This window comes from Chelonia mydas, chromosome 6 (genome assembly GCF_015237465.2).
Source record: "Chelonia mydas isolate rCheMyd1 chromosome 6, rCheMyd1.pri.v2, whole genome shotgun sequence".
In the NCBI taxonomy this organism is placed as follows: Eukaryota; Metazoa; Chordata; order Testudines; family Cheloniidae; genus Chelonia; species Chelonia mydas.
The window spans coordinates 35,624,843-35,642,667 of NC_051246.2; the positions used below are offsets into that span (position 1 = coordinate 35,624,843).

Genomic DNA, 17,825 nt, shown 5'->3' on the forward strand with positions numbered 1-17,825 from the left:
CACCAACAATCTTTCTAATAAATCAGCCATCTTCATCATCCTATTGTGCATGCTTTCTCCCAGACCACTAAGAAGAGAAGAATCCCAACCCTGGCCCTTTTGGCACCTGAATCTTCTTTCTTCTGATCTAATTTCGTCCCGTCACTGGTTGCCATAAGTCAGGGAAAAACAACCTATTGATAAGTTAGGTCATTGTGACTCACTAGCAACTGACAGGATGGGGGAGCAATGGCCCCAGGAACCGGGAATACAAAATGGATCCACTCATCTTTACATAACAAATTCAAATCTAGATTGGTAGCACCTGAAACTCATGACTATGTAATGACTTTGTGAAATGAGCTTGGTTTCTCAGTCTAACTCCAAAGTGTCCACATCACCACTGTTTGCTGGCAATCTCAGCAGAGGTGCCAACAAATGAATAGGACATGCAAACTGAAGTACCACTTTACTGCTAGAGGTGGTCCCTATAGGTCTGGTTAGGGGCATAAATAGCAGAACAGTCTAGGGAAGCTTGGACTATAGTTGCCTGTGCTGTTTCCTATTGTAAATAAACCAAGGACATCAGGGTTCAGAGCCGTCAATCAGGCACCTTTTTTGAGCACTAAAATTCACTAAAAGTAAACAGGGAAAGGGCAACTGACTGTTCTTTTTGTCTCTGACATAACTTCTCTTTATTATAAATTATGTGGAGACTTTTTTCCTCAGAAGTCATTTGCAATAGCTGGAACCGTTGTGTTGCTGAGTTTTTCCCGCCTTCTCTGACTCACACCACCTCTCCTTTTCTTTGATCGTACACAGCAATGCACAATCTTTTTCAAAAAAATTCTTAGTTTTAATGCTGAGAACGCTGCAATAACTCCCTAGTGCATTCTCTGGCAGACAGGGTTCTAATTTAGACTACTCTAGTACTATGGACTACCCTGTCCATATATCTTTTTGGATAATTAGCAAACCAGATACTTAAGAAAAATGAGTCACTTTTATTGCAATCTTTTATTGTATTAACAGACTCCAAAAATGGATACAGTGATGCTTACAGTGCTTTTCTGCTTTCTGGGCAGATTATAAACAAATGCATGATCAGCTATGCTATACTGTTATATTACATAGCATTAACATGAACGATAAATTCACTTCTAGCATACTTTTTAATTAAACTTCACTCCTATTATTAAATTCAAATTATACGAGCCAAGAATATTGGTTCAAAGTAATTTTACATCATACATCGGGCTTCCTAATAGACATTTGTTTTGATTGTGGTAGAAAGGTAAATTAATTCATTGTTCTGGTTCAGAAATCATACTTGGTGTAGATAAGTGAACAATGATGAGAGATGTGAGGTAGCCAGAGCTTAGCTTTCAAGCCATTATGAAAACTGGAATTTTCCAGCTCCCTCCTACATATGTGGAGGGGGAAACAGGCTAGACACTTAAGGTACGTCTCCAATGCACACTCTTTTCAGCAATGTGTAGAGTACACAGACGACATGCCCCCGCCCAGCACAGGTATAAATAGCAGTGTCGATGTGCTTAGGTGAGTAAAGACACACCTGAACCTGCTGGGTACGTACTCTACATGTACTCTACTCACCCATGCAGTGCATCCCCCATCTACACTATTTTTAAGTGTAACTAAAAGGGTAACTCCCATCCTGTTCCTTAATATGGATAAGAATGTTCCTAAGGTCAGATCATCCCAGAAGATGTGCATGTGCAAATCCTAGCCAAATCAATAGGAGTTGTGTGTTACTCTCCTGGGATGATCAGATTTCTGGCATCTAGATTACAGAATCATCCTGCCTGGGCTCTTTTGGTCAATTAATAGCATACTGCTGCACAAGGGTGGAATAAGGCTAACCAGTGCCTGTATTCATCAACATTTTAGGCTCACCAGCAGTGTCTTCCTTCTAGTTCCCACCCTCCTCCTTCCTCTACCGGTCATTCAGATTTACACCCCAGTCCTACTTCCTAGACAGACTTCCTTCCAGCCACCCCTTACTACCTGAGCTTCCTCTTAAGCAAGGCAGGTCAGATCCCCCTAGCAAGCAGCTGACCAGCAGCATTCAGATTCCTATTAAATCTCAACCTACAGCTTGGCCCTAGACTTATTGCTTTGTCCACAGCATCTCTGACCATGGTGTTCAGAATCCAAGGATCCCACTGTAATCTACCGCTGGTACTCCATCAAACTGGCGGAAACTGATCATTTTTCGCATTTAACCGTCAGAGAGAGAGAGAGAGAGAGAGAGATGGTAGGCCATTTTATAGTCTAAAACCTGTTTAATGCAGATAGATGAGAAAGACAGGAAACAGATGGATCCTTGAACCTGTTGTAACTGACATTTTTTATCCAATGGACATGAAGCAGGTAGGCAAAAATAATCAGACACTCATATAATATATAATGCCAGCATGTAGGTACAAATGATGCCTAACACCTGTACTCTTTTTAAATAAGCCTGAGCATTACCTCAGGTAACGTGTTCCTAGAATCAGAGTTAGGGTTATGCTTAAGTATGGACCAAATTTAAAATCCAGACACGTGGAAAGTAGTTAACTGATCCTTTGTTAAACCATCTGAATGTGATGAGTTAGAGTAACCCATTGCAAGGGGTTACCAAACAGCAAATTTTAAATGCATGCGCACACACACACAAAAACACACACACTCGCACACAAACCTTGAGGCAGAAAGTAACATAGGGAAAGAGTACAAAGAAGTTCCACAAAAGGTGTCACTGGAGAAATGGGATTGGTTGTTTCAAAAAGGAGAGGAAACAAACCATCTTGTACTTTTAATCTCCTTCAAGACCAGTGAGGAAATGCTTCGCATTCCCTTAAATACTTACATACAAGATACTGTCCATACAATCAGGAAAAAAAGGTATGTAACTGTTCTTGGTCTGTTTAAAAGGATATTCAGTGTAAAGGGCTACTGTTAGAAAGTGAATACTAAGGGATTGTAGTAGAAAAGGAAAAGGATTCCTACATACCATCCTCTGGATACATATTCACCAACACACAGCAAGAGCTAACACTCTGATGGAAATGAAGGAAAATAAAACATTACAGTGATTCTTAAATCTTGTCTGACCCGAAATTGAAATTATGACACTTTTCTTATAAAACATCACTCTACCAGTGCATGCTGCCATGTCAACAGTATATGCACCCACTGGCTTTACAGTTCAAATCTGAAAAGGAAGATACTTTTTGTCTTTTTATTCATGGGCTGTGAAATCCATTTACTGTATGAGACTTCTAATGTCACTTCCTCTCTCTCAGGTGAACCTTGTGGGGTAAAGAACAATGTTAAATGTTTTCAAATATATTTTGTTGCTGCTCACAAAAAGTGTAATATTCCTGAAAACAAGTATAGAATTTCACAACACAGTTTTTCAGAGGGGCAGATTTACCAAGCACTCAAGTGTTACAACATAAAAAAACCCAGTGAACTCTTGCTAGTAAGACAATGGGGAAAAATATGACAAGTGCAATAATGCAACCATTCTGTAAGGAAAATTCTTCTCTTTGGGTGTCCTGAAATCAACAGGTCATCTGTTTTGGCTCCCTCATGTGCCTCACCTATTTTTAAACATTTTGCTTGCAAACTTTATACACCTGAAGGGGTGGCAAAAATACACCAGTCAGCCTCTTCTGAGAAAAATAAAACAAAAAAGCCTGACATTGCTCTGCACTTAATTCGGTCTAACACGGCAACGAGTAAGTTTCTGATTTATAGTAAACCTGATGTTCACAGAGCAAACTACGTGCTCAGTTCAAAGACGCTGATCATTTCATACAGAAAAAGGGTTCTGCTTTGTAATTGTACATAATATTAATATTTGAAACATTCTTAAGGGTGATTGTACCTATTAAAATTGTATGTGTGGAATGAGAAATAAATGAAGTGGTGTTGCATTTTTAAAGGATCAGGTTACTGTTGATTAAAGCCTTACCTACGTTAGTATTTCAAATTTCCCGCTGGTGCAGTTCCATTGGTGGTAGAAACAGTGGGAGCACTAGTGTAGACAGGCTGCCAGCAGCCACCAACATTTAAACTACTATGTCATTTAGCCCTGCTCTGCATTGGGTTAGACGAGACTCGTGGTTAAAATGCTGATAGACAGCTTGTATCAACTCCCGCAGCTTTGCTATCACTTGCAGCAAACTGGAAGGAAAATGTCGACGGAGATGCAGCGCGAAAGTTAGGAGCAGCCGGAAAGGCTGAGGTGTAAGTCTGAGAAAGACACATAATATGTTGATCTGAATGTTACCATTGACTCATCTTTCATCTTGATGACACAGTGACAGGCAATTGGTAAGGGGAAAGAATAAAAAGCACTAGGAAAAGGGGTGTAAGGAAGAGAGACACATACCAGGATGGGGGAGCAGAGGAAGAGAGCACAGTACTGGAGGCTGCTTAAGTGGATATAAGTAGGATGGAATGGGAAGCAACAGAGAGTAGGAGCAGAGGGGAGAAACAGGCACAGTGGGAAAAGGGGGAAACAAAAGGGAAATGGGCAAAGTCCTTTGCAAGCTATTGAGCTCAGTGGAGTGGGTAAGCAGTGATGCAGAAAGAGCTGGGGAGACGAAGACAACAAGCACTCAAGATACAAAGCGGGAAAAGGAGGAAAGACCACATCAAAGAAGGAATGAAAGGGAGGCTTGAGAAAAAAAAACTTTAAAGAAGGAAGAATTCAACTGAGGGAAAATGTGGACACTGAAAAGGAATGAAGAAAAGACAGAAGCAAGAAACAAGGTAAAAGAATGCATGGAGCTACAGTAAAGGGTATTTTTAGTTTAAGAATAGGTTTATCTGATCAAACCCCAGCAATTACTGATTTAATGGAGGCTTCTCCAGCCTTTGGGATCCTAACAAGGGTAGAGTCATAAGCCCTTTCCAATCCCTGCACACCAAATTGGATGCTATATTTCACCCAGAATATCTGACAGGTAAACTTAGAAATTTTATCAAGTGTGTCAAGGAGGCAGGGGCTATCACTTCTCAGTGATGAACAAGTAAGCCTGCCAGGGAGAAAGGGAGGCCAAAACTCACAACAATCTTTCCAAGGCCTGTGGGATGAACCCTCCCCAAAGTCATACCGCAAACCTGATCATTTGTTAGCACACACGTGAGAAGTGCTGCTCAGGGAGCTGCACCAGCATTCCCCAGCCTGTAGGGTGGTGGGGTGGGGAACAGGTGATCCCTGCAGCAAGTGCCGCTTGCTATGTGCATGGAGGTACCAGTGATCTCCTCCATTAGGGTGACCAGATGTCCCGATTTTATAGGGACAGTCCCAATTTTTGGGTCTTTTTCTTATATATTTCTTTTTCCTATTACCCCGCAAGCCCTGTCCCAATGTTTCACACTTGCTGTCTAGTCACCCTACCTCCACTAGCACTACTGTACACGTGCCAGCTTCCTCTTTGTGGGATAAGAAGGAGTGCTGAGACAGCAGCAGCAGTAATGCAGCTTTTAAGCCGGCCCCGACCTGCTCTGCAACCAGGGGGGCAATACCATTCTGTCTCCACTACCGCCAAGGAAGGCAAATACTACCTCCCACCGAAGGAAGGACAAGAAGCAGGGAAAGAACACTAGAGGACAGAGGAAGCAATAACAATTTAAAAGAAAACCAGAACTGTACATACAGGCTGGAAAAAGATCGAGAGACCACTAGGAAAAAGACAGAGAATGGACTACAAACAGATGAGATATGGCAACTGCAACAAAGCACAGCATGCCAGGACAAGGCAGCTCCTGTGTAGAGGGGGCCCCACACTGATCCGCCAAACAGGCATGTTCAGATCAAAAAGGCTAGGAATCACTAAGCTCCACAGAATTGGGTACCTATGTAATTCCTCAGGAGAGTGGGAAATAAATAATTCTCCTGACTTTAAAGGTAAATGTTACTTATTGTACAGTACTAGCACTGTAAAAATGGTATACTCCTTTGATGTGGGGCAGTAAATTTTCAGGTTCCCATGGTTCAAAAGAGCAGCAGTGGCAGATTGTCAGCATGTCTGCTGGGCTTCTAAAAATTCCACATATGTTATAAAAGAGCTTATTTGAACACAGAATGCAGGCACCCTCGACACTGTATCCAGTCAGTGAAAGAACTTCATTTTGCAGCTATGCAACCACTGTGATCAGGTAGGACTGACCTGAGGTTGGCTAATGATGCAGCCACAGCTCTAACAGAGTGAGTTCCAACGTGTCCTTAAAGTGACTGTCTCACTAAAGGAAAAGAATGAGCAATGCGAGTTAATAGCCACAAGAGATAGGTCAGACTGTGGCCTAAAGAACTAACACGTTGGTGTCATGAGACTCAGAAATCCGGATGGACTTTGTAAGAGGCTTTGTCCGCTTCAAATAAAAACAGAGAGACTGTTAGATCCAGTATGTGGAACAGGACTTTGCTGAGACAACGAAGACTGCATAGGAAAAATACTGGAAGGACTGCCTGGTTAAAGTGATATTCTGATAGAATTAAAATCAGATGAATGTAGAAATTTATACTCTTATCAAATTTAGTATAGTCTGGAGAATTTACATCCTTGAACTCACTGTATGTCATAAGATAAAAACACCAACTAGAAGATTAACACTCCATATAAAGGTACTTAAACATGCAGGATCTATCTATAGGCTTCAGAGAGAATTTGAGTGGTTTTTCATTGTGTTGATATTGAATGATTCAACAGAGATTTTAACCGATTTATCATAAATGTTTTTTTAAATGTCCAGATTCCTGCACAATTTGTTTGAATTTAATAGGATTATTTATGACCCAAATAGAAACAGGTGAAAATGTGTGATATCTAGGTTCTGACAAGAACAAAATAAACTCAAGTATTTTTGTGGGGAACAAGAGAAAAATCTATTTGGTCCCCAATACACAGTGAATGTCCTGAGCATAAGTGATTGAATAATTTGTAATATAAAGTTTTAACTAACCAAGAATTTGCTCCCCCAGTGGAACAATGAGAAGGTTTACAGGTAAGACTTACCTTCAGAGAGGGGCCCTGAGTTTTGAACAATAGAATACATTCTCATTTTACACAAATGCACAACAAGCGTTAGCTTAACAGCACACTTCACTGTCCTTTTGAACAGGAAGATAAATTACCATGTAAAGGCCATTATTCTAACATCTGCTTTTATTTAAGTATTTCATCAACACATCAGAAGTTTATCAGCAAGAACCACAGCAATTTGATCATGCTTCAAAAATACATCTCCCATTTATCAAGTTTAAAATAAGTTTTGTAAGCAATCTACAGTGACCTAAAATAGCAGTAACAAATTTCATTGACCCAACTATTTGTGCTATAATGCCTAGAGCAACTTTATAAGCAATTTCCTAGAAAATTCTGATAGTGCAAAGGGCATGCTGTTATTAGGAACCCCGCATTACAGATTCTGGCCTCTCATTTTTTCCCCCATAAATGTTTGTGACAAAACTAATGAATCTAAGTAAAACATAGCAAGTGGATTCATATTAGTGAGCTACTCACATGCACAGCACCTGCTAGTGTAGAACAAATAAGTTACATACATATTTAGACAATTTGATAATCTGCAGTCTGACAACAATACTATCAGTGGATGTCCTCTTACAGGTTAGGAGTTCACACTGCTTTGGAATCTTCTTCAGTGTTAGAGGAAAGCCAGAGCTTTCTGCTTATTACAGGGCTCAGGAAAGCAAAAAGGTTAACAGTTCAGGACGTACTTGTCCGTTTTTATGCAGTGTCCTCATTTTGGCACAAGTAAGTTGCCCCATTTCTATGTTGTTCAAAGTTGATGGAACCCCTATGATTTCTTTTTGGTTTTAAGTGTGGTAGTGGGTTTTTGTATGTTTTTATTTCCCGATCCCTGGCTTGAAGACACAGAGGACTTTTCTGTCTCCCCCTTCCTCTCTTGACTCTCCTGATTTCGCCTTGAATTTGACACTGGAGATACTGACCTACCTGCTGGGAACTATAATTAAAAAAGAAGTTTAATGTATGTGTGTTTTTAAATATGAGGGAACAAAATAATGTTAGACATCATAGTACAAAAAGCAGATGAGTTATGTAGTGGTACCATGCCAGTATTATCCTACAGCAATGTAAAATAAAAAAGTATTTAAAGACAGTAAAGGACATTATAAAGTGCAAGAGAAGCTGATTTATGAAAAATGCAACTCTTATCTTCTTCTGCGGTATACTTACACAGCTTTCATTCCACTAATCTAAAATCCCATGCTTTGGGGACAAGACTACATTCTTAATACCTGTTTAGGACTACTTACATCCAACTATAATTATCTGATATTAGTCTTCACTAGCCAGACTTCTGTACCAAGATTTATGATTTTAAGGAATATAATAATCACTATTATTGTTATTCAATTATCATAACAATCCAAATACATTTTCAAGCTCTTATCTTTATCCTTTATAAATGTGTAATTAGGACTATTTTTTCTGTTCTGCATCTTGATTAAAACTTGGCCAATGCAGGAGCGTACCAGTATTCTTTAGTTCACCAAGTCTTATTCTCTAATTTCCAGGTTTCTCATCTTGCTAGGACTGATTTTAAAAAAAAACCTGCTAAACTGATAAAGCAGTCAACAGCCATCCCATAAATCTCAATCATTTCATTTTTTTACTTCCTGACAAAGTGCAGTTAACTATTGTAAGAGCACTCCTTGGGCCAGAGTCTCAGCTAGTATGAATCAGCTGATGACTTAAATGAAATGATGTCAATTTACAGCAGCTGAGGAACTAGCCCTTAATGTTTATCTTTATAAATTCTAATTTTTTCTTCTGCACAAATCTCATCCTTCACTCACTTGCGCTGTATCCTTTTAAGTCAAAGAAATTTTAACATAGATAACATAGGATTTACCACAAAAATTTTAAAAATTGGGTGCTTCTTTAGCAATCCATACCTAGGAACCTACAACAAGTGGCCTGATTTTCCAAGATGCAAGGCACATAAACTACCACTTTCCATGGGAGATGCTACGTCTTCAAGCACTTTTGTTTCGTAACAGAAATCAACTGTAAATCTTATTGCAAAACAATATTTTAAAAAGTGAATAAGAACTCGTCTGTCTCTAGTTAAACACTATTTTTTCTCTTATTCTAAAAGTATTAAAATAAAATGTCAGCAAAGAAAACATAAAACTAAATAAAACTGAAGATAATTGGAAAAAGTGTTTCTGAGAGAACACTTACAGCCATGGATAGCTTGGGGGTTACACTCTTCTTTTTAAGTGTCCCATTTGTTAAAGCACTTGTGTTATTTTTTTTCTTATTGACCTGTGAAAGAAGAATCAAGTGGTTGGAGTAATAAACCAATATACTTAGGCGGCTAGAAAAGGGCCTACAATATGTCTACATTATGATAAAAGACCTGGGCTGGAGCCTGGGCTCTGAGACTGGTGCCACACACTGCTTAATCGTAGTGTAGACATACTGGATAGCCTCAAACTTAGCTCTTGAGAGGCAGATAGATCGATTAAATATTTAACTGACAAAAGTTAGACCCATTTATGAGGCTCTTTTTATATATTTTTTACTTGCAAGTCTACCATCAGTGAACTTCGTACACAGCTCAGTTCTTCCGTGTGTGTTAAGCACACCTTTCCCTAATGGCAAAATCCAGCTCCTTCCTCCAATGGAGACCCCAGATCAAATGGTCTTGGGAATAGTACCACTGTATGGACAAGAGGGGGTTAGCATTTGGGGAGCCCAGCTCTGCATAGCTTGTGTATGTGCCTCTCGGCAGTTGGTGTGCAGGAACATGGTGACTTTGAGAAGCGTGTACTTCTCAAATCCACAAGGCATTGCCACCACCCCTCTTCCCCCACTGCAGCAGGGGCTACCACAGCATCAAGGCTACAGTTGCAGCTGAGGAGCAGCTCTGCAGTTTGAGTGAGGAGAGAATTTCTTCCCCATATCCCTATGGAACTACCTATGCAAAGTCCAGTGATATAGGGGGGTGGAGGAGCTTCTAATTCAAACAAGAATATTCTGCTCTGATATAGTCACAGAATTGCAGCTCCATATGCAAGGCTGATTCTCTGCTAAGTGGAACCTTTTCCAGAGCAGGCACCATCCTGTATAACAGTGAAGACTTCAATGTGCTGCACAGGAACAGTCTGCATTTTGATCAATAAATCTAAGAGACAGAGAAGTCATAACTAGTGCAGAACCACCAGCATTTGCATTATGGCTTTTAGTCTCTTCAGGCCAGGGATTCAGCTGCTTGCTATGAAAATTCAGTATTTTAAGCAACAAGTCATCTGAGAAATCAAAGCAATGCTTATTATATGCATTATACCTTGGGCTTCACTATGTCACTAGTGGCTTATACATATGTTGCTTGTGAACTATTGTTTACCTTTTCCTTCACTTCCCCCAGGATGGTTTCTCATGACTCCTACTTACAGAATGCAGAAGGAATGTGGAAGGAAAGAATGGTGTATCCATCAGAGAATCTTCCTCATCTGCCCTAAATATCAGTTCCTTAATATCCTATTCCTTTTCTGTTAAGTTTCTGCACACACACCAGCTTAAGGAGTAAACAGGAGCAACAGATTCTTAAAGAATTAGTACTCTGAGTCAGTCTGGTTTTGTTTCTCTTCCCAGGGTAATTGTACAGTTGACAGCTCATCCTGTATCCTTGTATTTATTCAGATTCTGTACCCTATGTATAAATCTTTCATTAGGTTCCAGCTATCCTCTATGGCACTAGGTCGTGTTCACCATTCCTTACCTTACCAATTTATTGACCCCTAATAATATTTAGCACTTATATAGTGCTTTATTTGTTCAGAGTATTGCATACATACCTGTTTTGTGGGTGTCCAGGGTTTGCTATTCCCACTCTCGGTTTCAGTTTCTGCACCAACCTCTGAGTTGCCATTGCTGCTAACAGGACTTTCCTGCTCTTCAATCATGTTATCCTGACTCAATGCAGTAGATGAACGGTTCAGTTCTTCTACGACATTGCAAACTTCACCAATGTCCAGGTTGTTTTTCCATTCCTTCATCAGCTCTAGGACATTAAATGGTCTCTGGACAATATGTGTTTCACCCTACGTGGTAACAATTGAGGTTTTTTTTCACTTATTGGATATTAGAATATTAGAAAATTTAACACCAAAGTAATTTGCCTATTTGCTGTAAGCTCCATATCTGAAAACACATGAAACAATCCACATTGCTTTCTACCTGAGATCCCAAATACAATAAATAAATGCCAGAACGTATCCTATTTAAAACTACTATGGCACTGATTTCTCAAGAGAGGGGCATGGTTTGAACCTCCCCCACCCCAATGCAAGCAAAATATTTGGACCAGAAACAAACAGTACAGTCTGAAACCCTATGGAACCTCCATAAAGAGTGGGAGAACTTCTAGGAGGTCGGAGGAAACAGTGCTGTGGAAGCAGTGCTGCCCTTTTTTAGATCCACCAGGCTCTTCTTCCCTCTGCTCAGGGAGGCAGAGGAGACTATAGGAACCTAAATAATTATTCTATTTACCGTCACTTCACCTTGCTTGTGCAATTTTGTAAAGCCTATACCATTCATTCATACATTCCCTCTCTCTGTGTTGTGTCCTGAAAGTTTGGAAAGAAGTTCAAATGTACGATGTGTGCAAGGCAGGTTTGCTTTGAAGAGTAAAATTTATTTTTCTGTTGAGTTTTTGAAAGGAGTTCTAATACTAAATAATACTCTATTCATATACCACCTATCATCGAGAATCTCAGAGAGTTTTACTAGCATTAATTCGAAATACAGAGTTGTTGTGTAGTTTAATTATCTCCTCTGAAGAGATAGGTAAACTGAGGCACACAGCATGTGATTTGTCCAAAGTCATATAGTGAATCAACAGCAGAGTAAGAAGTAGAATACATGAATCCTTACTCTAAGTCCTCGATCTAATTGCTAGACACAATATGTCAATTAAGAATTCTGACTCAGGCTTTGTCTTTTTATACTTGAGTGTTAGTGCCTGGAATGAATTTCTTTTATGTGAAATAGGGCACATGTGCCGAGTAAACTAGGAATGGATTCATTTACTTAAATCTGCAATTAAATGTGGGCAAAATGGATGGCACAGACACTAAACTAACTACCTCATTTGCAGGCACAATCAGGCAGTTAAATATATAAGTACATTGAATTGTACCCATAAAATCAGGCTGAGTTTAGGTCTTTAAAAAAAAATCTAGGCCTTAAAGAGCTCCAGATAATTATTTAGCACATAAAGAGAAGTGGGAGTTTGTATTCTGACAATTTTTAAGAAAGTGGAATCATTTAAGTTAATTGTCTGCGTTGGCTCATTTGAACACCTGTTGAGTTTAATTGGCTAGCATCTGCTGCTAATTGTGGGTAAAGAGAGTGGTGGATTACTAATTGGCTGTCTTTACATTGTTTCATTTTCTTTTGTCTTCCTTTTTCAGCTTTTTCTGTTTGGGTTTTAAGAGTGTATGTTTCAGTAAGATTCAAGACACAAAATGAAGAGATGTCCAGTTATTTGTGAATAATGTAAGATGCGGTATTTCCTCCATAAAGACACCCAGCACATATCTAGAAAGACACACAGTTTCAGCTTAGTGAGCACCATTAGACTGCTGATCTTAAAAGCCAACTTGCCCCACTACGAAAACTCAGGAAAATTAAAGGTTCATCAGTGGGAATTTTCAAGAGGACGCAGAGAGGTCTGGGATATGTTGATCAGAAACCACAGTGGGAGATAAAATCTGGGTTACAGTAAAAAGAATGAGCCACGGATATAACCAGGACTAACAATTTCACTAAATACTTTTCAGTTTTACTGGTAATTGATTCTGTGAATCTGAGATTTAAAAAGAATAAAAACTCCCCCCCAAAACAATTAAAACATTGAAAAATACACTTCTGCACACAATAAGGGCCAGAGACCTGGGCACAAGAAAAGGCAATGGCAGCAGGGAACTCAATAATTCAAAATGCAGGCTTTGACCCTCTGATGATAAAAAGTGCCACGTATCTGCTGCAAGTGCTGAGTTCCCTCCATTCCTATAAGACTTCAAGTCATTAGGAGTTAACACAGGGCAGCACTTCTTTGGATGAAAATATGGGGGAAGTCATGACTGAGTCTTTATAAGGAAACAAACTGTATATTGCCAGGGTAGCACTCAAGCACAGGCAAAATCCTGTCAGCTGTTGAGAAAGAGCCAGTCTTGAGTCACATTATAGAAATAACAGTGGAGTCTTCAAATCAGGGTGGAGATGTAGTAAGTTGAAGAAAAAGATGTCTAAACATGTCCAAATATGCTACTGACACCACGAGGAAAGTTGGCAGAGGCAGATAAAAACTTTAAATAGACTGATAAATGTGGTGCACCCGGAGGAATTTTAGGGTTAAGAAGCTTTGGAACATTTTTTTTTTAAAATAAAGAACAGAATAACTGTATAACTAGGCATGGGGGAGCAAGCATGTTGCCTCGCACATACTTAATGTGACAAAAACACTCATTTTTATGATTTTCCATTCAGGGTGAAGTGAGAGACAATGATTAGCTAAGAGAACTCTGACTACATCTGTCAATATATAAGAGATATGTTAATATAAAGAGACAGGAGCTTCTCACCCACAGCAAATGCAATATACACATAAAATAAATAACATGGGATAAACTTGCAAGGACAGCAATAAAATCAACTAGCAAACGTAGTTCATAAAAGCAGAAGCGAAAGTAACTGGAAAAATTATTGTACAACTGCTTCTCTTCTTGAAACGTGTTATTAATAAAATATACGATTTTGCGTCTAGTGGAAAAATGTGGAAACCAAGTTCTGAACTCAGTTGTAGCATAAAAGATGTCTGTGAGAGACCAACTCCCATTTCTGTTTTAAATGCTTTGACCCTCATCATTATTTTCAAATGCGTGCTCTGTAGAATCACAGAAGTCACAGGGTTAAAATGATTGTCAGATGGGTCATTTAGTCTCTGTGTAAGCTGATGAGCTATCTCACCATCCCAGGAAAGAACTAGTGCCATGCCTTAGTCTATTGCAGGTGTCTGCCTCTGGGCACAATTTATTGTTCAAACACAAAACTCGTAACGCTAAAACAAAGCAATTTCCCTGACCAACAAAGGATGTAGTCTCCAGAGACTTTCCCCTTGTGTCTCTCAGGCCCCAGAAAAAGGACATACCTTTTCCTTCAATACCTGGTTGGGCTATGTGACGGACAGGTAGTCCTTATCCCTTTCCTGGATGTTTTACCCTGTCACATCACTCCTTTGCATTCTTCCAGAACTGAAAATGTCATTATCATTATTCCTGATAGAGACGCATCAAGTGTAGTACTAAGTATCAGTAATAATGGCAATTCCACCAACTCCTTTGGTAATCTGTCCCATTAGCTAAGCTGTTTTTATAGTTAAGTTTTCCCACATTCACTTTTTGTCATGTTCTCTTTAAGTTCTCTTTAATTATGAATTCATTATTGGTCTCTGTCCCTCTGTCTAGCATCCATTTGATATATAGGGAGAGGGGTTTTTTTAAAACTCAGCATTTTGTCACCTCCTTCTGAACTGCTGTTAATTTGATATGGTTGTCTGTTTTCATCATCTTAAACTCTGTTAGGACTTTAATATCTGCTCTAATTGCAGACATTGTTCTTTCTTTCTTGGCTATGGAAGCCTTTGTGCCTTTTTGTCTATGTCTTCAGAGGTGGCCTTTCCACTTGGGTTATACATTTTACATCTTTCCAACCTCAGCTATTTACCATCCCCATCCCACTGGGGATTTTTCCAGTGGCTCTAGGTCATCTCTCTACCATGTCCACGTTTCATCAGAACAGAGTCCACGGAGAGTTGTGCTTTGCCTCCTGTGGTGCCTCCACATCCTGTTTCCTGTGCAGAAGCACACAGGTTCCGAATGTGTTCAGGGTGGTCTGCAGCTGTGACATGTGTGGAGGAAGACAGGATTAAGGACAATAAAACACTAATGTTTTTCCCATTGGTTATTTAATGAAGGGAGTGACTTCTCTGTAAGGCTCTGATTCAACAGTCCTTCCCTATTTAGCTAAGCACTTAGCCTGGAATTTTAAAGGTATATATTCATGCATTCCAAGGCCAGAAGGGACCACTGTGAGCCTCCGGTCTGATCTCCTATATAATACAGGCCATAAAATAGCCTCAAAATAATTCCTTGGGAATAACATTCAATCTTGATTTAAAAATTGCCAGTGATGGACCCTTGGTAAACTGTCCCATTGGTTAATTACTCTCACTGTTAAGTCTGAATTTGTTCAGCTTCAACTACCAGCCATTGGTTCATGTTATATCTTTCTCTGCTAGACTGAATGTGATATATGCCATCATGTGCCAGCAATGCCCCTCTGCCATGTACATTGGTCAAACTGGACAGTCTCTACGTAAAAGAATAAATGGACACAAATCAGGTGTCAAGAATTATAACATTCATAAACCAGTCGGAGAACACTTCAATCTCTCTGGTCACGCGATTAAAGACATGAAAGTTGCAATATTACAACAAAAAAACTTCAAATCCAGACTCCAGCGAGAAACTGTTGAATTGGAATTCATTTGCAAATTGGATACAATTAACTTAGGCTTGAATAGAGACTGGGAGTGGCTAAGTCATTATGCAAGGTAACCTATTTCCCCTTGTTTTTTCCTACCCCTCCCCCCAAGACGTTCTTGTTAAACCCTGGATTTGTGCTGGAAATGGCCCACCTTGATTATCATACACATTGTAAGGAGAGTGATCACTTTAGATAAGCTATTACCAGCAGGAGAGTGGGGTGGGGGGAGGTATTTTTTCATGCTTTGTGTGTATAAAAAGATCTTCTACACTTTCCACAGTATGCATCCGATGAAGTGAGCTATAGCTCACGAAAGCTTATGCTCAAATAAATTGCTTAGTCTCTAAGGTGCCACAAGTACTCCTTTTCTTTTGACATTAATTACATTACCTTTCTTTAATTCTTTAGTAATTGAGTCCCATATAAATCACTCCATTATTTTGCCTGGGATCAATGCCAGGCTGACAGGCCTATAATTACCCTGGTCATCCTATTTACCCTTTTTAAAAACTGGCACACCATTAGCTTTTTTACAGTCTTCTGGAACTTCTCCAGTACTCCAAGATTTATAGAAAATCAACATTAATGATCTTGTGAGCTCCTCAGCTAGCTCTTTTAAAACTCTTGAATGCAAGAGTCTGGACCTGCTGATTTAAAAAGATCTGGCTTTAGTAGCTTCTATTTAACATTCTCCAGAGATACTAGTGGATGCACAGACAATCCAGGATGTTTTTGGAAAGTGTAGGGGACAACTTCCTCGTGCAAGTGCTGGAGGAACCAACTAGGGGCAGAGCTCTTCTTGACCTGCTGCTCAGAAACTGGGAAGAATCAGTAGGGGAAGCAAAAGTGGATGAGAACCTGGGAGGCAGTGACCATGAGATGGTTGAGTTCAGGATCCTGACACCAGGAAGAAAGGAGAACAGCAGAATACGGACCCTGGACTTCAGAAAAGCAGACTTTGACTCCCTCAGGGAACTGATGGGCAGGATCCCCTGGGAGAATAACATGAAGGGGAAAGAAGTCCAGGAGATTTGGCTGTATTTTAAGGAATCCTTATTGAGGTTGCAGGAACAAACCATCCCAATGTGTAGAAAGAACAGTAAATATGGCAGGTGACCAGCTTGGCTTAACAGTGAAATCCTTGCCAATCTTAAACACAAAAAAGAAGCTTACAAGAAGTGGAAGATTGGACAAATGACCAGGGAGGAGTATAAAAATATTGCTCAGGCATGCAGGAGTGAAATCAGGAAGGCCAAATCACACTTGGAGTTGCAGCTAGCAAAGGATGTTAAGAGTAACAAGAAGGGTTTCTTCAGGTATGTTAGCAACAAGAAGAAAGTCAAGGAACGTGTGGGCCCCTTACTGAATGAGGGAGGCAATCGAGTGACAGAAGATGTGGAAAAAGCTAATGTACTCAATGCTTTTTTTGCCTCTGTCTTCACAAACAAGGTCAGCTCCCAGACTACTGCACTGGGCAGCACAGTATGGGGAGGAGGTGACCAGCCCTCTGTGGAGAAAGAAGTGGTTCAGGACTATTTAGAAAAGCTAGACAAGCACAAGTCCATGGGGCCGGATGCGCTGCATCCGAGGATGCTAAAGGAGTTGGTTGATGTGATTGCAGAGCCATTGGCCATTATCTTTTAAAACTCATGGCGATCGGGGGAGGTCCAGGATGACTGGAAAAAGGCCAATGTATTGCCCATCTTTAAAAAAGGAAAGGAGGAGGATCCGGGGAACTACAGCCGAGTCAGCCTCACCTCAGTCCCTGGAAAAATCATGGAGCAGGTGACACTAAACTGGGAGGAGTGGTAGATATGCTGGAAGGTTGGGATAAGATACAGAGGGACCAAGACAAATTAGAGGATTGGGCCAAAAGAAATCTGATGAGGTTCAACAAGGACAAGTGCAGAGTCCTGCACTTAGGATGGAAGAATCCCATGCACTGCTACAGACGAGGGACTAAGCGGCTAGGCAGCAGTTCTGCAGGGGTTACAATGGACGAGAAGCTGTATATGAGTTAACAGCGTGCCCTTGTTGCCAAGAAGGCGAACGGCATTTTAGGCTGTATAAGTAGGGGCCTTGCCAGCAGATCGAGGGACTTGATCATTCCCCTCTATTTGGCATTGGTGAGGCCTCATCTGGAGTACTGTGTCCAGTTTTGGGCCCCACACTACAAGAAGGATGTGGAAAAATTGGAAAGAGTCCAGCGAAGGGCAACAAAAA

The 17,825-nt window shown here is 40.2% G+C and overlaps 1 protein-coding gene across 14 annotated transcripts in view; it reads right to left on the minus strand.

Annotated features, from left to right (window-relative positions):
• Positions 1 to 7,148: 7,148 nt before the first annotated feature.
• STK33 (serine/threonine kinase 33) overlaps positions 7,149 to 17,825 on the minus strand; it is a 94,410-nt gene continuing 83,733 nt past the window's right edge. For all 14 annotated transcript variants that reach the window (XM_043549355.1, XM_007057104.3, XM_043549356.1 and 11 more), the window contains 3 exons: positions 10,850 to 11,095; positions 9,231 to 9,314; positions 7,149 to 7,986 (listed from right to left, as the gene is read on the minus strand). In XM_043549355.1, the coding sequence (XP_043405290.1) occupies positions 7,819 to 7,986; positions 9,231 to 9,314; positions 10,850 to 11,095 (498 nt within the window). In that variant the 3' untranslated portion in view covers positions 7,149 to 7,818. The remainder of the gene's footprint in view (positions 7,987 to 9,230; positions 9,315 to 10,849; positions 11,096 to 17,825) is intronic.